The 20716-nt window shown below is 50.2% G+C and overlaps 1 protein-coding gene across 6 annotated transcripts in view; it reads left to right on the forward strand.

Annotated features, from left to right (window-relative positions):
- HOMER3 (homer scaffold protein 3) overlaps nt 1–14626 on the forward strand; it is a 55608-nt gene extending 40982 nt beyond the window's left edge. For 3 of the 6 annotated variants that reach the window (XM_084826305.1, XM_084826307.1, XM_084826306.1), the window contains 3 exons: nt 7024–7110; nt 11803–11883; nt 12418–14612. In XM_084826305.1, the coding sequence (XP_084682431.1) occupies nt 7024–7110; nt 11803–11883; nt 12418–12606 (357 nt within the window). In that variant the 3' untranslated portion in view covers nt 12607–14612. Of the gene's footprint in view, nt 1–7023; nt 7111–11802; nt 11884–12417 lie in introns of all 6 variants that reach the window. The other 3 variants (XM_084826304.1, XM_084826308.1, XM_084826309.1) reach the window with 2 other exon arrangements.
- Nucleotides 14627–20716: the final 6090 nt, after the last annotated feature.

Here is a 20716-nt window from a genome sequence, read left to right on the forward strand (position 1 = left end):
TTGCACCGTGTTGTGAAACCTCTGTATTAACATTCATAAAGCTGTCTCTTGACTGTAGATGTTGACAATGACATGCCTACCTCCATAAGAGCATTCTTGACCTGGCTAGATGTTGTGAAAGGGTTCCTCTTCACCATGAGCAGAATTCTGCGGTCATCCACTTTAGTTGTCTTCCGTGGTCTTCCAGGTAGGGGTGTACGAAACCACGCTTACCTGGCTCCGCCAGGTTCCACCGGGGGGGGGAGGCGCTCCGTGCCTCCCCCTGGAATCCTGGTCGGCCGGCTCCGCTCCGCAGGGATTCCGTGGAGCCGCTGGCCGGCTCTGCCAGCAGCCAAACATCTGGCCGCTGGCTGGCAGGGACACAAATGGCGGCTGTCGTAGCCGCCGCCGTTTGTGACCCTGTATTCAGCCATGATAGGCTACGTAAAGACTTACGTAGCCTATCACGTCTGGGTTTTAAAAAAAACACCCGCGTATGCAAATGGCGGTGGCTATGGCCGCCGCCATTTGCGTTCCTTATTTTTGGCCATCTTAGTCTACATAAATATTTACGTAGACTAAGACAGCGAAAATAAGGGGGAATGCAAATAGCGTAGCGGGTGCTATTTGCGTTCCCCTTTATTTTCACCATCTTAGCCTATGTAAATATTTACGTAGACTAAGACGGCCAAAAATAAGGAACGCAAATGGCGGCAGCCATAGCCGCTGCCATTTGCGTGTTTTGGGTTTTTTTTAAAATCCAGACATGATAGGCTACGTAAGTCTTTACGCAGCCTATCACGAATGGGGGGGGGAACAGACTGCAAATGGCAGTGGTGGCAGCAGCCGTTCGGAAGACCAGCCGCCGCCGCCACTGGAGCCGCCGGCGGAGCCGCCACCGTCTGGAACATCCGCCCCAGATAAGTCTCATCCCGGGGGGGATCCGTGGGGGCCGGGATGCAAATGTAACACTCAGAACCACCTCCAGGCCTTTTATCTGCTTGATTGGTCATGGGGCACCCAGGAAGCAGGCCACCCCTGGCCATGCAGCTGCTTGTCAGCCATTCGTTCCATTACTTATAAGCCACCAACGATGGGTGTGTGTGCATGCCACTGGCTGTCCTTCCTGAATGGTTAGTGCCCCACTTTTGTCCAACCCCTTGAATTACAGCTGAAAGTCCTGACTTCGCTCCCATCTGGGTGTGTTTCCTTTCAACTTCAGTGTGGAGGTGTACAGAGGCCAACTGCCAAAACAGTTATCCTTGTTCCAATATTTCTGGCCCTGACTGTAGGTGTATATTTACACTTACACTTACAGATGCACATAGTTTAATAGAAGACACAATATTGGATTGCAATTAAACTGAAGCCGAGCCCTGGCAAGATGGAAGCCCTGTGAGTGAATGGTTCCCAGGTCTGGGAGACAGGTGCATTGCCTGTTCTGGGTGGGGTTGCACTCCCTCTGAAAGATCAGGTCCGTAGTCTGGGGGTACTCCTAGATCCATCATTGTTGCTGGTTCAAGTGGTCGGGGCGGCTCAGAGCACCTTTTACCAGCTTCAACTGGTTCACCAGCTATGGCCTCTCCTGGACAGGGATAGCTTGACCACGGTGGTGCAGGCACTAGTAACCTCAAGACTGGATTACTGCAATGCGCTCTATGTGGGGCTGCTCTAAAGGCTGCTCCAGGAGCTGAAGCTAGTGCAGAATGCAGCAGCTCGGCTGTTGTCGGGAGCTGCCCCCTTTCAGCATGCAACTCCTTTGCTGAGGGAACTGCACTGGCTGCCTATCCGCTACCAGGCCAAGTTTAAGGTTTGGGTACTAGTGTAGAAAACCCTAAACAACTTGGGACCAGGATACCTAAGAAAGCACCTTCTTTACCAACCTGCTCAGTCACTGAGGTTATCAGAGGGCATGTCCCTGGTGGTTCCACATGGACCCATGGCCCGATTGGTGTCCACCAGGAAAAGAGGCTTCAGCGTGGTGGCCCCCTTCTGCCTTTGGAGGTCAGGCAGGCGCCAATGTTGTGTTGCTTTTGGCACCTACTGAAGACATTGCTATTTTGAGAGGCCTTCCTTGAGTGACCAGCTGCGGTTTATTAAATTCAGAGTGTGTTTCTTTTTAAATGTTTTAATTGTTCTAACATGGTGTTTTATTCTTTTATCTTTGTTGTTCACCGCTCCAATTTTTTTTTGATGTGGAGCAGCTATAAAAATATTCTAAATAAAATAAATAAATGGACTCCCTGCTGGGGGATGCTGGGAATTGTAGTCCAAGACATCTGGAGGCCACCTGGTTGAGGAATGCTGCTGTAATAGCATAATAAATCCAGTCTTAATCCATAAATCCAACTCCTTTTATCCCTTCAGTCAGAACAATCCAGCTATTTTCTAAGCTCTTGAGTGACCACATCTCCTGGTCATTTACAGGGCAAGATGGAATGGGGAGTTTCGTGGCAAATGGTCCTCTACTTCCCAACCTCTGCTGGCTTGCAACAGTTGAGGGAACAAATGGTGGGTGGGAATGTTTCTCTCTTTTTCTCCTGGCGGGACTGCTGGCATAGGTAAGGGGCCCAACTCAGGAATGTGTTAGAGGAGCAAGGTGTCAGGAGCGCCCTTGCTGCCTTCTGAAATCCTCAAGTAGCCAGAATCAACACACAGACGATAGGGCTCTTTTCCAAGGCTTTGTTTCCATTCAACCTAATGATGCTTACAGATGCTAATTGCATGAGCCTAATGAGGGAAACTTGAGAGAGCTGCCTACTTGGGGTTTCTAGCCTTAGTGAATCAGTTGATCTCCGTTTAGAGGGTAAAGGTGGGAAGCCTCTGAACTTAAGGTCTAGGAGGCGAAAGTCCACCCCTTTCTCCTGGGGCATCGGGGTGCAGTGGTTGAGGTTGCGCAAAGTGGGCTGAGCGCCTCCTGTCGGCACCCACCATCTCCTGCTTGTCCCTGCGCCGGCGCCTAGCATCCTGAAGCTCCAGTTGTCCCTCACCCTGCCTGCCAGGGTCGCCACCACCCTCAGGAATGTGAGCAGGGAGGGGCTGTCCCTCCGGCAGCGCCTCTGAACAGCGCGTGGGTTCCTCTCCCATGGTTCCTATCTCTTTCTCAGAATCGGAACTGCTTTGGGGCTCTATGGGCTCTGATCCAACCCTGACACAGGGGGACTATGGATCTAGTGAAGCCAAGGTTGCCCCTGGCTCCTGTGCCGGTACTGGCTGGTGGGTCTGGGAGTTGTAATACAACATATCAAGAGGACACCAAGTTGGGCAAGGCTGCATAACTTATGACCTGTCCTAATCCTCCTTGGATGGCCAAATAAGGGGGTTAAGATAGCTCCATTAGTCAGCCAGCATCTAACGAGAAGAAAGTGTAGCTAGATCCGACCAACAGGTTTCACACAGACATGGTAGACATTAAAACACAGAACATTGCAAACTGACAGTTCTGGGAACAGAAAGCTGGACTTGAGGAACCTTTTGGGTTTGCTCTAGCAAGACGTTCTTGACTCCTTCAGCTGATCTTCAGCGTTCTGAAGGCTAGAATATTTCATGTGTATTTAAAAAAAAATACATCTGAGACTCTGAATTTATATCAGGAGGATGCACATGGAGACCTTAGCTATCTTTTCCCCTGTCCCACAACCATTTGAGAGGCTCCTTCTTGAAGGCTGCACCAGATTCTGCAGTCGGCCTCCCCACTGCTCCTGGCCTTCCCAAGCAGCTGATGCAGGCTTGACGAATGAGCTCCTAAAAATGCATCCTCTCTCTCTCTCTCTCTCTCTCTCTCTGAATAATTGACATTCTCTCCCCGACCCTGTTCTCTGCAAAGCGATGTTTGGAACAGGAGAGCTGCCAGCAATCTCAGGGGTGGGCTTGCAACAGTTTTAGTCTGTGGCAGCACCTCTGCTTAGCTTCCACAGGCAGGAACGGGCAGCATAATGGGCTGCGGATCCATTATTGAGCTTTGCATCGGCTGACTTTCCTTTGCAAGGGAGTGTGGAAAGAGGAAACGGGGACATGTAAGGTCAGCTTCTTTGCCCTGATGAAAGGAGGCATCAGGGCAGGGAGTCCTGATAGCTGGAGTTTGTTTTCATGTTTCACAGATATATGTGAAGCTCACTTGTCTTGTATCAGACCATTTGCCTAGAAACTGTCTACGCCACCCGGCAGTATCTGTCTGCCATCTTGGTCCTGCTGAAACCCTTTTATTTCTTTAACTGGAGATGCCAGTTGTTGTACCTTCTGTAGGCAAAACAGGTGCTCTAGCCACTGAGCCAATGTTCCTCTTCTGGCAGCTGTGCAATGCAGGACCTCGGTTCTGGCACAAAGAGCAGACTTCAGTGGATGAAAAGAGCAAGTTTTTGGTTCTTAAGAAAGCTTGAAAATGTAGTATGTGCATGTGTGTGTGAGAGAGAGTGAATAAAAAGCATTGATGGGACCAGAAAATAATGTGTGTGGGGGGAAGAGAGACAGAAAGGGAAAAGTGCATTTCAGGGTGTATTTGTATTTCAAAGTAACACTCCCATCCTCAATATATTTTATTTCCAGCAAGCCCTATTGATTTGGATGGATTTAAGAGCCTGGGGTTGGCTGGGGATAACAGCTGAGTATCACTGTCTTGCAAGGGAACCTTTTGGTGTCATGACGCCCAGCCCTCAGGCCTTCTAGTGTGCAACAGAGGATTTTGACAAGGATGAGGCACAATCTATGTCCATGGAGGTAGGACAGTCAGTGCCTTATTTAGGGCCCTTCCAGCCAGAGGGCACAGCCCTACCATCTGGCTCAGAGGATGAGTCTTTGGCAGAACTGATAGGTCCTCAGCCTCACAGAAAATTAAGTGAGGGCCTTTTAACAATTCATTCAGCTCCTCCAGGAGGGGCAGAGCTGAACACACTACAGGTCTAGATAAGGCTTCAGTTGGCTTTAGCTCCCTACTGAGACAACATCCTCCTATTGTCCTAGTAGGAAAGAGCTGCAGCCAGCAGGACCCACTTGGAACTCTCCAAGGTCCTGTTTTCTTCCTGCCTTGATCTGACTGCCCAGCTTCCCCCTGTGAGCCTCAACCTCAACGGGCCACAGAATGGGGCAGTTGTCTATCTCAGGGTGCAATCCTATGCATGCTTAGACAGAAAATTGACCTATAACTCCCAGAGTTCCCTGGCCTGCCATGCTGGGAATTTTAGGACTTTATCTCTAAATTTGCATAGGATTGCACCCTTTCTTTCTTTCTTTCTTTCTTTCTTTCTTTCTTTCTTTCTTTCTTTCATTTCTATACCACCCAGTAGCCAAAGCTCTCTTTAAGTAACCACAAAGTCCAGCCATGTGGTGGGCTGAGGAACTACTTGTCTGGGGAGCCCTCCCCCCATGCTTTCTAGCACCGTCTATGGAGAACAGAACTTCCAGTAGCCCACATTTGGGGCAGACAGCAACGACATGAAATAAAAAAGCGGATGGGGCAAATATTGTGTCCCCGTCCCTCCTGCCCACCCCAGAGCAGAGTATGAGGCATTGGTGGATGTAGGACATGGGTCCGCAACACCTGTGAGGATCTCCAATGGCACCCATAAAGCTCTCCATGCCCTGCCCACTTCAGAAGTTGGTTTTTAATTAAAACAAATCTTCAAAAGTGTTAGGGCGCCAGGTTCTTCTTCCTGTTCCTGAGCATGCTGCTGATTAGCTGTTCAGTGGACAGAAAGAGAAGGAAAGAGTTGTTTCCTGGCCCCGCCCAATCTTCTTCTGCCCACACAGACCTTTCCCCTTTTCTCTCTCTCTCTCTCTCCCCCCCACTCCCAGCCTCTAGCCTACTGTAGGTCTTTCTCTCCCTTCCTTGTCCCTAGCCTTCTTCTTTCTCTCCCTTCCTAGCCCCTGGCCTTGCTGTTCCTCTTCCACTCACCCCTTTATCATGCTGTTTCTCTCCACTCCCAGCCTCCAACCTCGCTGTTTCTCCCCCTTTCCTCTTTGCCTCACTGTTTCTCCCCCTCCCAGCCCCTAGCCTCAGTCTTTCACTCCCTCCCACCCTCTCTTGCACTTTCTTCCTCCTCCCAGCCGCTAACCTTGCGCGCTATCTCTCTCTCTCTCTCTCTCTCTCTCTCTCTCATCCTTTCATCTTATTGTTTCTTCCTCCACCCAGTCACTAACTTTCCTTTTTTCTCTCTCCCTTCCCAGCCCCTTCACTCATTTGTTGCCTCCCCCCCCCCCAGACACACACACACCCAACACATACACACAGCACCTTTCTGGGTAGTGGCTCTGATGGTAAAGAAGGAGGTAAGAGTCTCAGGTAGGTAATGGAGTCGCTGAGCCTGGGATCGAGGTAAAGAAAACTTTGTATTTCCTCTGGGGGCTGGGGGCATTTTCCTTTCCTTTGGTGATGGGGAAAGTGTGTGTGTGCATAGGATGAGCAGAGCAATCCTATGTAGGCCTACTCAGAAGTAATTCCCACTGGGTTCCATGTAAGCATGCATAGGGCTTAAATGTGTATTTGTTGCGCTTCTGTGGGGTCAAATCTGAGGATTGGCTTTGGACTTCATATATTCCCTCTGCTTATACTCAGTTACTTGGGTGAATTGTATTCATTCATTAATTCATTCAATTTGTACCCAGCCTTTCTGCCAAGAAAAATGGCACTCAAGGCTGCCATTCCAATCCAGTTTCAGACAAGAATTACTTGTCTTTTGACTAGTGAGGCCCCCACTGCAGCCATTACATGACTAGCCACATCCTCCATGGGAGTCATTTTGTGGTGGTGCCCACAGCAGTTTCTCAAATCCCCAGATGTGCCCAAGGATCCATAAAGGTTGGGGATTAGTCCTAGTTGGCTAGTAACACTACCATTTTCTTGTCTTTACATCTCTGTGTTTGGAACGTGGGTGTGACTTACAACCACTGACCTTTTTCTCATGAAGACCACTCCACCCAGGGCAAGAACGTCCTTTCTAGACACGAGGCTGGCTTGCCAGCCTGTTCCTTCCATAGCCTCACCTGTGCTAAGTAACCCCATCCATTCTCTGACCTCTTCCCCTTGCCCCCATCCGCAATCTCCGACAGGTGGCTGAGCTGGAAGCCGAAAGAGGACGTGATACCGCGAGCAAAGCCAAAGAAGAGTTGGAGCAGCTGGTGAAAGCCAAAGATGAGGTAAGTCACCATCCTGGCTGGGACAGCATGGTGGCTAAGAGACAGGGCTACAAAGGAAGAAGCCCGCAGTTAAGGGGAGCCCCTTAACTAACTTGAGAGCCTAAGGAAGCACCTCTCTTTCAGCCTCTGTCTGCAGGTGACAGGCAGCAATACTGAGCTACCTTGCAGGGTTGTGGTGAGGATTGCAACAAGATCCTGTATTTCAAAGCACTTACTGAAAGGAACCAAAATATTATTGCAGTTTCCGCAGTTAAAGAAATCTTGCTCATTTCATCATATGAGTTTTTCTTGATCAGAGTTGTTGTTTCCCCATTGCCTATTTTAGATTGTAAGCTCCTTGGGAACAGGTTCCTGCCATCTCGGGGGGGGGGGCTATAAAACTCTACAGAAGTGGCATTGGACCTCAGGGCTGTAGGCCAAATCCAGCCCTCCTGGGGTCTCAATCCCCAGATGGCCACGGCCCTTTCTCCCAGCCACCAATTGTTTGGTCATTTCTCAACTCTGGTGCAGCTTTTTACCCAGTTCTAAAAGGCTGAAATGCCTCTCCAAAAAAGCTTAGTTACTGGCAGTACGAGCTTTCAGTTAATACATGCTGGTATATTTGGCCCTGCCCCTTTTTCCCTCAGCCCTGCCCATCACTGGAATGTGGCCCCCAAGAGCTTCTCTGAAATGAAATTCGGCCCCCGGCTGAAAGGGATTCTGCACAACTGGTCTACAAGCCGTCCTGTACATTGAGGGTGCAGGAAGGAAAGATGGAAGATAACCTGAAGCAGCTTTTCCCACTCTGGTGCCCTCCAGATCTTTTGGACTACAGTTCCCATCAGCACCAGCTAATAGTGCCACTGCTGCAGGATCATGGGAGTTGAAGTCCAAGACATCTGGAGGGCACAAGGTTCAAGAAGGCCGACCTAAAAAGCAAAGGAGCATGAGACTCCCATTTGAAGAGTTGTACAGAAGAGGGGGAATTTTCACAGATTTTCTTAACTGAAGCATAGAGTTGGGAGGGACCTTTGAGGTCATCTAGTCCAGCCCTGTGCTGATGCAGGAAAACCACTACTACAGCATGCTCAAGAGGTGGCCATCCAGCTTCTGCTTAAAGGAGGAGAGCCCAGTGCCTTCTGAGGCAGACTGTCCCGCTGTCAAAGAGTGTGTCCCATCAGGACAGCTTTCTGAATGTTCAGTCAAAATCCTCTTTCTTGTCATTGGAACTTGTTGGTCCAGGTCCAGTTCTGGAGCAACAGAAAACAAATTGGCTCCATCATCCTCTCCATGTGCTAGCCCTTGATATGTCTGAAGATGGCTACCTTGTCGCCTCTTCATCGTCTCTTCTCCAGGCTGACACTCGCAAGATAGGAGCTCTCTTGTCTTCTGCACCTCTGGGTGCCTAGAGAGCCGGAAGGAGAGCAAGGGCATTTCTACACCAGCCTAAATTCCTGCATTTAAAATGGGGCTTTCCGCTTCCTTTTTAAATGTAGGATCACCACTGATTCCCTTTACACACGCTTCCTTCTCCATAGATGGCCGTTCCCATAGCCTTATGTTTCCGTGAAGAGGCATTGCACACGCTCCAGGTTCAGCGATACTCGCTCCTGGGTTCCTGCCCCTTTCCCTCCCCTTGCACATTACTGGTGGATGGGGACTGACACACAGACAGCCCCTCCACCAATCTCCCCAGGGCCCGCCTCCCTCTACCATGCTTTTGGCCAGCCCCTGCCGCTCAGCCCCTCTGCCGCCTCCCCTCGCTGCCGCTCCGCCACTCTGTTTTGAACAGGCAGGCTGAAAACGGTGAGGAGCCAAAATGGCACAGGAGCAGGAAGGCTGAACACCCATCAGACCTTCGTCACCACCTTCGACGTCATGACCACGCCCCCAGCAACCACACTCAGTGCTTCATTCACGCTAGGGGAGAAATACACGGGGAGGACGTGGCGCTCCATTTGCGCATATCTGGAAAAATACCCCATTTTTCCCGTTTGAGGAAAACACGGGAGAGGTGGGAGGAAATGGTGGAATAATGACTGGACAACGACGACATCATGTAATGGACCTGTGCAATTCAGTGAATGAGCAGCCATGAATGAGATCCCCTCAAAGCTGGGGACTGAGTTTTAAGAACAGAAGGACCTAAGAGCAGCCCGAGTGGGTGAGACCCTTGGTCAATCGCCCAGCATCCTGTTTGGAAGAGTGGCTGACCTTTGGGGAGTGTGCAAGCAGGGAGCAAAGGCAGATGCTCCCCAGTGGCTGGGATATGGTGGCCCAGACTGCCTCTGGACACAGAGATTCCACTGAGCACTGTGACTAGTTGCCAGTGCTGGATTTCCTCCTCCATTCATTTGTCTAATCCAGGAGTGGGCAACTTTGGGAGGTCCAGGGGACATTTTTTGCCCCAGACCTGCAGGCCTCACTTCGTGGGGCGCCCCTCCAAAAAACCGAAAATAAACCAGCGATTAACTGCTCTGTAGCACTCCATAGCACTAAAAAGGTTAAACTTGGCTTGCTCTCAAGCTAAATTAGTCTCTTTCAGTGCTCTGTAGTGGTGGTGTTGCTTTTGTTTTTGCCACTGTGGCACAGGGTGGCATGGGCTGCACCAGGGTGTGACAGGGGACGCAGGCAGCCTGTGTGTTTGCCTGTTGTGTGATCTCTTAAGGCCCATCTATCTAACTGAGATTCTCATAAAAGGCCCAGGATGCTAAGTACCCACGCTGCCCTGATCACAGTAGCAAAGATGTCTGTAGGTCTGGAACATGCTGAACTGGTTTAGCCAAGAGCTGAGCAAAATGGGGGGGGGGGGTAGGATAGATCCCTTTTTCCTTAGAGACAGTGCCTCAGAACTACACACACACACACACCCTCCCCAGCCCCCTTGTGCCTGCATTGCACCCCTTTTCCCATCAGCAGCTGTCACCAGCCTCTGCTTCATCTCCCCTCTCACAGGGGCGCCAATTAAATTAACAGTTTTAAACAGAGGTTTAATTACAGGGCAAGTGCCAACTCATTTGCATACCACTTCCAGGAATGCTGTGCAAGCCAAAAATCCAAGTTGAGGAAATGCAGTATTCCTTGTTCCCCATCTTTTCCTTTTCTCCCTTTTTTCCTGTTCCTTTTCTACCTTTTCTCCTTTTCCTTTTCTTCTCCCTCCTTCCTAGTAATAAGAACTAACATTTACCTAAAGTGGGGGGGGAGACTCGTGACCCTCCAGATGTTTTGGCCCACCACTCCCAGCAGCCCTCACCAGCATAGCCAATGCTGAGGGATGCTGGGAGTGGTAAGCCAAAAGATCTGGAGGGCTGTAAGTGACCCGCCCTGATCTAAAGCTTGGGGATGTTCCAAGAGCTTTCTGGTACATCGCCTGTGTAATCCTTGCAACACTCCTGTAAGGTGTGTTTGTATTAACCTCACGTTGTGGATATAGGCAGGGGAATGAATGCCCTTCCTAAACATAAGGAGGTTTATAGCCAAGGCAAGTGGTTTTGACCCCAGGACTTCCTAATTCATAGCTCAGGCTTATAGCTGGTATACTCCACTTAGCCTTTCAGTAGCAAAGGACTCTTCTGGCAACTTAACAATAAACACACTCTGCTTCTTTTGCCTACATTTAACTTTTATTTGTATTGTCTCAGGCTATACTTTCTCCATTTGACTGCTGTTTGACTCCACAGTTTCCAATTGCTGTATTTGGGGATAACCCTTCATGCATCTGATGAAATGGACTGTAGTCCACGAAAGCTTATGCTTTAATATGTTTGTTCATCTTTAAGGTAGTACCCTTCCCAGGGAGGGAAACTCTTTTGCCAAGCAAAAGCCCCAGGATTTTTTTTTATTAGTGGGGATGCTGATGTCATTTCCCCCCAACCGCCAAACTTCCCTGTTCACCCTGAGCATAGCTGCAGTCCTCACTGTAGCTGAGGGGGAAATGAATATTCCCAGCAACAAAAGATTGTTCTGTCTTATAATGCAAAGCATTTTGGGGGTGGGTTGGTCCTGAGCATGCATATAAGACCCAGGGGCCGCGGTGGCGTAGTGGTTAAGACGCTGGCTCTTCGGCTCAGAAATGGAGATGAGCGCCACACCCTAGAGTCGGACACGACTGGTTGGGGACACCTTTTACCTTTTTAGCTTGACCAAAGACCTGCTTCTAGCAGATGAAACCTCCTGGATCTGGTGGATCAACAGAGCTGCTTGCCATGTTGGACGCTGCTGGGGGGCATGGCTACGGCGGCTGTCACAAGCAGCACCTGGGCTTCCAAAGTGACTACAACACCACAGACCATGGGGAAGGGGAGAACGTACCCAGGTGGCTTTTGCATGCCTGGGGGAGGAAGAAAAAAACGGTCATGTCATGGGCAAAAGAACAGAGTCCCAGGACGAGAACCCCAGGCTGCCAGCTCCACAGAGCAGTTTCCTAGCCACTGAGCCATAGCAGCAGAGAGGAATCTGACGCATTATGGGGCATTTGTCTTCCCACCCCCAGCCTCAACAGAGGCAAGGAACTGCAGGACGAGCCCTTGCCAGGAGAGGAGGGTCCAAATCCATTCTTTTTTTAAAAACAACAACAGCAGTTGTTTCGAAAGTTTGAACAAATCTCTTTCTAACGACAAAGAAATATGGGGCAGGGTTGTTTGGCCTTTTTTCGCTATCACACTTTACCAAAAGATCTTTCCTGACTCCTTTCATGATTCCCCTGTGGTTCAGGAACTGCAGCAGCTCAAGAGCCAGAAAGGGGGCCGCTGGGAAGCGGATGACGACTGTGAGGAAACCCACCAGAAGGTGCAGGTAACGGAGACGCGGGGGCGGGGAAGCACTTTGGGGAGGTTGCAGTGGGGACGTCTCAAAATCTGTCTGGAGAATCATCTTTTGGGGGGTCGTGCGTGTCCCCAAGGAAGCACTTATTATTTCTTTGCTGCCAAAGCACCTTGGGCGGTGTCCAGTTCCTGTAGAAAGTTGTGTTGGGGCTTTGTTTTGACTTTGCCCTGCAGCATCTGCCCTGACTGGCTTCTTTGAGTTGCCTAAAGCCAAACATGTGAAGCTGCCTTATTGGAGCTCAGATTCACCTAACCCAGCAGGGTGCCTCCCCAGGCCCAGTGGCAGCGCCTTTCCAGAACCTCCAGCAAGGAGAGTCTACCTGGTCCTGCATCTCTTTTGGGGATTGCAGGGATTGAACCTGAGACCTCCTGAATGCAAAGCAGAAGCTCTACCCAGCATGCACTGGTCCCCCCAGCCAGACAGGAAGCCACAGAGTCCCACTAGACTTCCGCCCAGCCCTGTAGCTCCTGAGACCCCCCCACTCCTTTCTTTCCTTCTCCTCAGGACCTGGAGAGACGGAACACGGAGCTGGAACAGCGTTTGCACCTTGCCGAGCAGTCGCTGTCACAGACGCTGTCTGAGCGGGAGAAGATGTACCACGAGGTGGCCAAAGTGGCCGAGATCATGGACATGAAGATCTTTGAGCTGAGCGAGCTGCGGCAGGACTTGGCCAAGCTGGTGGAGAGCAACTGAGGCTGGGAATGAAGCGGTGACGGAGCCAGGACTGCTGGTCATCCTAAAACACTGCCCTGGTGGAAGCGGTCTGACGACACAGGTGGCAAGAGGGTGACCAGTGAGCTTTGCGCTGTGGTCTCACCTTCAGACCGGTCTCCCTGGCCTTTGTTTCCTTTCGGATGCTTCCATTTCTACAAACAACAGCGTGTCCTTTTTTCTAGCCCACGGCAGTACAATAGGTTTTTCCACTCCAGTAGTTTTTGATAGAGAACTCTTCCCCCAACCCCCAGCCATCCTTACCGGAACCTGCAATGGAGTCAACATTCCCCCCTCTTTCCTGTAACCCTCTTGCTGTGTCTTTTTAACAAGATTGCTTTTTATAGATTACCAGAGACTTCCAAACACAGCCAAACAAACACCCAGAGGGAAGCTTGAATCTCTTTCGGGAAGAAAACGGGGCACTCTATTATTTTCCCTCCCTCCCGCACCCACCCACCCACCCCACTTTCATTGTATGTTCTTTCAAAGCAAGCAATACCTTAGGCTTAGCAGGTTAGGCGAATCTGTGAATGTGGTATTCGGTGTGGAAAAGCAGGCAGGGGCGGGGGAGGAAGGGAGGTTGGGAATGTCACAGAAGAAAGGCTATCTCTGTGGGGTGGGGGGGGGCGAGCTTGAACCAGCTGCCAATTTAGTACCTTGCCGAGTTGCAATTAATTAGTGCTAGACGAAGAAAAGTACCCTCTCCTGGCTTGATAATATAAGGAAACACAACTCACTCAGCAGCGGTGAGGAATACTCCTAGAAGTGTAGGGGTGTGTGTGTGGGGCAGGGGGGTTGGCAGGAGCACAAGACCCAGCATGCTTTGCTCTAGCTTGACCCATCGCCTTCCCAGGAAAGAGACCTTCTCTCTATCCATGATACAAGAAGGGCATTTGAGCTAGAGGGACATCCGCATTTTGTGGCAGATGTGTGAAAGGACCCTTAAACCAGCGGCCAAGGGATAAGCTGGAGCAATGCATTCTGGGACACTGCCTCCAGGGAGAAAAGGATCTCTTACTGCCCACCCACCCCCCTTTCCCCCTCAGCTCTCAGCTACAGCTGTCCAGTAGACTCAAGACCTACAACACGGAGACAGCTACGGCGTTCAAAGTGGGGCTACGTGGGGCTGAGCCAGGACAGTTAGTGAGGTTTGGTGCGCGTTTTGCTGACATGGCTTCTCGCACCTTGGCTAAGTGCTAAATGGCAGCCCCAGCAGATGGCTGAATGGATTTGGGTCTCTTTTGCATTCTGCAATTGCACCAGACACAGCGATGCCCAGTCAGCGTAAAACTTGGCAGCCTCAATCTCCGCTTTTCTTTTAAGCTTCTAGCCCTCTTGACTTTGGCTTTCTTCACACAGAGCTTTTATCCTGCTATTGGGATGGCTCTTCACATGACGCCTTGATCGTTCAAGCCATCTCCTGCACTAAATGCCCTTTGCTCCGTTTTTAAATAGTTCGCAGGTAATGAGCTATCAAATTGCCGCCACCCCTTGTGTTCCGCTTCAGTTTCCTCTGTGAAAAGAGGGAGAGCAGCCAGAAGAGGAGCGAGATCAATGAAAAATAATGGAAGAGTCAGATGCGGGGAGGAGGAGGGGGAAAGGGGAGGAGGAAAAGGAAGAGGGTGAAAAAGGGAGCCGTCGTGATCCTGCATTTAAAATGGAAGCAGAAAGCCCCGTTTTAAATGCAGGATTTTAGGCTGGTGTAGAGGCTCTTTGAAGTTAAGCCTAACAACACAAGAAGAGCCCTGCTGGATCATACCCCAAAGTCTGCCTAGCACCCTGTTTTCAACGGCAGTTAGTCGAATCTCACAACCAGGCTGGGTGGCCCCTGTAGTTTGCCCCCCACCACATCCCACAATGAGGCATGTGGCCCTTAAGAATGCAGGCTCGGTTTGACTTGCCATGGCTGGTGTGTGCCAGTCGGTTTATTTCCCACACACTGTTCCTAATCCTTTTGAAAACAGTAACAGCTGGTGGCTCTTGTCACACTGCATTTGTGAACTGGTCGTGTGTTGTGTGAAGAAATGAGCTTGCGTGAATTTAGGCAATAGCCAGTGAGATCTCCTAAGCGGCCAACGGGAGCCGGTGCAAGATATTCGGCAGTCCAGGGCTGGGACTGCAGCGCCCCGTGGCCGCCACACACCCCATCGCTCGCAAAAGCAGAACAGGATGACCTCTGGGTGAGCCAATGCCGACCCTGGAACGTTTCCCATCGTATACAGCAGAACCAGTGTTTCAGCATCCTGGTGAATGTTGGGTGGAGGGTTTAATAAGACAGAAATGATTGTTGTTGTTGTTCAGTCGTTCAGTCGTGTCCGACTCTTCGTGACCCCATGGACCATAGCACGCCAGGCCTTCCTGTCCTGCACTCTCTCCCGGAGCGTGCTCAAGTTCATATTCATTGCATCCGTGATGCTATCTAGCCATCTCATCCTCTGCCGTCCCCTTCTCCTTTTGCCTTCAGTCTTTCCCAGCATCAGGGTCTTTTCCAGGGAGTTTTCTCTTCGCATTAGGTGGCCAAAATATTGGAGCTTAATAAGACAGAAATGATGGCAGCCTCCAAATTCCAGCTTGGCTTGGCTTTTCATTGGGCACCTTTTAATCAGGAACAGAACTTCAAGAGGAGCTTTGGCAGCAACTTAAGAACACAAGAGGAGCCCAAAGCTGGATGAGACCAAGGGTCCATCCAGTCCAGCATGCTGTTCACATAGCAGCCAACCAGCTGCTCATGGGAAACCCACGAGCAGGACAGCAGTGCAACAGCACCCTCCAGCCCATGTTCCCCAGCTACTGGTGTACATACTGTCTCTGATACCGGAGGTAGCAAACCTTCTGTTTGTTAAAACAACGGGTTCATCTTTATATAATCTAGGGGAGCCTTTCCCAACCTGGGACAGATCGGTGGGACTACAATCCCATCATTCCCAGGCAATGATGGGGGTTGCGGTCCAAGACGTCTGGAGGGCACCAGGTTGCGGAAGGCTGTTCTGGAAGATGGATGGGCAACTTGTGGTTTACAGCCCCCAGCGTCCCTCACCACTGGCTATCCTGGCCAGGGCGGATGGTCAAAACAGCCGCAGTCTGCCCACTCTGGGCAGAGAACAATCACTCCCGACACACACACAATTTCCAGAAAATGTCTTGTCTTTTCCTTCCCACCCCGCTAATCATTTTCTCCTCCCCCTTTCCCATACCTTTGAAAGCAAAAAGATGTTTCGACACAAAGGAAATCCTTGCTGGGGGAGGAAAAAAACCACACTGCTGACACCATTTGTAGCCAGGCCCCGAGGTAATGAGGAGTGTGGTAGCCGTGGCAGCTTTCACATGGAATCCTTTCCCAGAAAACCCATCCCTTCACCAGCAAAGCATGGAGTGCATTTTCTTTCTCCCTCCCCCTTGCCATGACAGTTTTGAGCCGGCAAAGGTGAAGGAGTGGGACTTCCTTGGCAGTACTTTCGGACGTGAGCTTGCTGGGAAAAGGGAGAAGAAGGAATCTGCTGAGAATGTAAATTGTTCAATTATTGATTGAGAAACTCAGCAGCTGAAACAGCAGGCAGAAAACAGCCGCAGACCATCCCAACATCTGAGTCACCCCTGGAGGCAAAGGGTGGAGCGTCAGCCCTGAACTCCCGCTTAGAGATTGGGGGTGGGGGGTGAAAGAAGGCAGCCATCTCCACAAAGTGTGTCTTTTGTGTCTGAAAAATGCACCACAGTTCAAGTTGCCCAAGCAGAGAGATCTTAGAGATGTAAGCCACCCCCTGCTTTCTTCTCCAGGCTTAACATAGCCAGTTCCTTCAGCCTTTCATAGCACTTGTTTTCCATACCTCTGACCATCTGCATTGTCCTCTGAACCCATTCCAATCCTTCTTAAAGTGTCCGAACTGGACATAGTACAACAGATGAGGTTGAGCTACTGTAGAAGAAAGAGGGATGATCATTTCTCATGACTGGGAAATTATGGTGTGTGTATATATATATATATATATATATATATATATATATATATATATATATATATATAATCACATTGGCCTTTTTTGCAGCTGCATCACACTGCTGGCTTATGATTCAGCTTGTGATGGACTACAATCCTGGCATCCTTTTTCACATGTACTACTGCCAAGCCAGGTTTTCCCATCCTATACCTGTGTATTTTTAATGGCCCAAATGCAGAACTTTGTGCTGATATGTTGAATTTCATTGCGTTACTTTCGACTGAGTTTTCATTCTCTCTCAAGGTCATTTTGAATTTTATTCCTGTATTCTGAGGTGTTAGCTACTCCTGGTTTTGTGTCATCCACAAATATGATAAGGCTTCCCTTCGCCCCTTCATCTAAGATACTGATAAAAATGTTGAAGAGTACCAGACCCAGGACAAAGTGTTGCAGCACTCCACTCCAGACCTCCCTCCAGCCAGTAGAGTTTTCCAAATGGCTATGAATCTACCTGATGGTATTTTTAATGTCTAGCTTGCATTTAACTGGTTTGTTCACTAAAATATCATGGGGAACTTTTAAACTGCTTTGCTAAAACCAAGATCTATTATGTCCACAGCATTCCCACAATCTACCAAGCTGGTGATTCAATCAAAATAGAGAGGGTTAATCTGGAAGGAAGAATTTTTTCTTGATAAATCCAGGCTGGCTTTTTTTTTTACTAATCATTCATACTCTTATCAGGATGCTGACAAACAGACTCCTTTATTGTCTCTTCTAGTATCTTCCCTGGTATCGGAAGTCATAGTCACCCATCTGTAGCTTCCTTGATCCTCTTTTTCTCCCTTTTTGAAGACCTGTCCAGCATTTCCATACCTTTAACAATTCCAGCATCACTTCGACGCTTATCCCCACTCCCAAAGGTTCCCGCTAATTTCATCTCATTGAACAACTTTTCCCTATTGCTTAGGATTAAGTCAAGGAGGGGAAATCCCTTAATTGGAGGACAGAACCTTTTTAAGGTGCTAAGCCAAACTTGCCCCCACCAAGCCCACTGCAGGCTGGATAACATCAGTGGGTGGCACCGCCCCTGGGTGTCACATCAGGGGTGGCCACGCCCACTGGAATAATTGCCCCACCCCTTTCCCCCCTGCCTCTCCCAGCATGGAGAAAGGACCTCAGCTACTTGTCCCAGCAATGGCTGAGTTCCTGGATTCGCCTGGCACCCCTGTGGATGCTGCGTATCGTGCAAACCTACTCCACCGATGCCAGCAAGAACAGCCGTGATTTCCTCCACTTGTACCCTCTTTGAGATCAGAAATAATAGCGGGGCTTCAGCCCCCTGGAGGTTCCACTAGCCAGACTGAAGATCCCAGCAGGCTAGATCAGGTCTACTGGTGAGGGGTCCGTACCCTTGCCTTAGTTCCTTGCTTCACCTTCTAAAAGCAGACGTTGGCAACTAGAAGCCCGAAGGGGACAAATCGCCCCATGGAGAAATACCAGCAGCAGTGGCAGTCAGCCTTTGGGGGAACTCTGGGGGAGAGCCCTGCCCAATCCCTTTCTGTCCGCTTCTCAAAGCGGGACTTTGCAAAAATGGCACTCTTGCACAAGCAGAGCTCCAGATGATGGAAGCAAGTGGGCCAGGCCAGATCTCAACAGGAGGGAGGCAATTCCCCCACTGCACTTCCTGGACCAACCACCTCTTCAAACCTGCCTCAAAGAGACTCTGCATGTGAACACCAGTTTATTGTTATTATCATGGTCACCATCATCCAAGAATTTATATGGTGCTTTAATCTATTCCAAGAATGTTGCATGGATGACCTGGCAACAGATCATAAAGCAAGTCTGTTTTTGTCTCCATCATGCAGCTGGGAAGGGTGAGGCCTTGCTTAAGATCACTGGTAAACATGTGGATGAGGCCGAGGGTTCAATCGGGAACTTCTCCACTCCCTTAGTCATGACACGGGTTGCCCCCAAACAAATGCAGCCATATCAGGGTACACACCCTCGAACACCTTTGACCCTGCTTCAGTTCTTGCTGTGAGTAACATGGCGATGGAAGTACAGTGAGTGGCCCCCGAGAGAGTGGGTTGGATTCAGATTGATGCTGGATCAACTGCACTGGTGGAAGGGGAACTCCCTGCTCCCTCCTTCCCAGGGTAGTCCCTCCAGCCCCTTGGAAATGCTACACAGAGCCTGGGTTCACACAACATAGCAGCCCACTCTCAAGGTCAAGTGTGGGCTGTCTTGAACTGTGGGTTGTGTGAACCCAGGCAGGTTAACAAACCATGGTTTGTTAACCACAATCAACCCACAAAGAGACCCATGGTTTGTTGTTGGGTTGTGAACTGTGGGATGGTCATGGTTAACAAACCATGGTTCGTTAGTGCAACTGGGCTCACACAACACAACCACCCATGGTTCACGACAACCCACAATCAACCTGTACTCAATCCTGAGCATGGCTTGTCATGTGTGAACCCAGTCAGTCAGGAGACGTGGCTGAATGGGGTGACCTGTGGTATGATGACAGAAAGGGGGGATTCCCAAAAATTGGGTGAAGGGGCCTTCCTCTTGAGGAAAGCAGATCATGGAACCAACCCAATGGATAAGAATGGACTCTTGTGATTGTTGCCTTGCAGACTACAGAAGGATCAGGCTTGAGTGCTTTATCTCCGTTACTGGCTGGGTTCATACCACACGCTAACCCACACTCAGTGGTTGAGTGTGGTTTGTTGTTGAACCGTGGGTTATTGTGTTGTTTGAATGCAGCACATTTTCCACAGGGTGGCTTGTTAACCATGCAGTGCGGCTTACTTTTCTTGGGCAAGCCACCTTGAGAACCCAGAGTTTGTTCTTGGGTTGTTCAGGGTGGTTAACCAGCCACACTGCATGGTCAACAAGCCACCCTGCCGAAAACGTCCTGCGTTCAGACAACACGATAACCCATAGCTCAACAGAAACTCACACTCAACCACTGAGTGTGGGTTAGCGTCTTTTCTGAATCCATCCAGCCTCTGTATTCTGGGGATCCTGCTTGCTAGATTGGAGTCAGTGCCAACTCCAGGTTTTTGAGTGCCCTTGGCAAGACTCCCTCCCCGGGCCACCTCCCTCAGTGGGTCTCCCTTCTCACTGCCCCGGTTACCAGCTGCTCTTGCACCTCCTCCTCTTCCTCATCATGGCTCCCACTTGCTTGCTCAACAGGCAGAGAGCCAGGGAGCAAGCAGGCCATGGCATCTCCTGCGCCTCCTTCTCACCACCACCGTTGTCTGGGCCAGAGCGAGAGGCAGGTGAGCAAGCAGGTTGCAGTGCAGAAGACGAGGAGCAACTCCAGGGGGCTCTTGCCAGTGGGACCCTGCTGAGTGTGGGCCCTTGCCAGGGGCCGAACCATGCCTACCCTTGACACCGGCTCCGATTAGAGTACCCCTCTACAAAAGAAGGGCATCTGTCCCCTGCCCACTCAAAAACTCCCAAAATGAGCTGAGTCGAGGAATCTGTCTGCAAGAAAAGAGATGGGTCCTCCTCCTTTGGCTAAGTGGTTAAGAGCACTTAATGCAATCCAGCAGCTGTCAGGCTGGGTTCTGCCAGAACTGAGCTGGGCACATGCCAACAGCTTGATTTGGGGGTTAACCTTTGCTGGCGTTTCTTCCTCCTTGTTCCCTGCCAGTTGTCAGGGAGCCCAGAGGGGGAAGGTGTGGAGGCAAGAGCTTTGATAACTGAAATAAAAGAGGCAGCCCTCTTTGTCGAGGGTCTCCCATAGAACTTCAGTCTGCATGCTTTCTTGCAGGGGAAAAATGTGGCAATAGTCTCTTTTTGCATCCTGTCTTCGGGAGCTGAGAAAGAACAGGGCCCTTGGTCAGTATGAATCCTTCCATGCTCTCCCAGACTCTGCAGAAAGCCCAGTGGTGGATGTGTCATGCGCAGCTGAGAAGAGGCGGGCTGATGTTCGCTTGGTGACAATACAAACCAAACCCTAAATCAACTTGACGCTGCTTTGTAATTAACTTGGCTGCTTATTCCTGGCAACCCAAAAGGCCTGGTGTTGCCATACTGCGTCCTTGGACAGCTACTGGGGACCCCAAAACATGGGCAGGTCCTGCTAGCAATGCTCGCTGCGGTTCCCCCTTTAAAACCATAGTTTTCCAACTGCT

The sequence above is a fragment of the Heloderma suspectum genome, chromosome Z (genome assembly GCF_057233095.1).
Source record: "Heloderma suspectum isolate Gila_16-S chromosome Z, 16-S_ref, whole genome shotgun sequence".
Lineage (NCBI taxonomy): Eukaryota > Metazoa > Chordata > Lepidosauria > Squamata > Helodermatidae > Heloderma > Heloderma suspectum.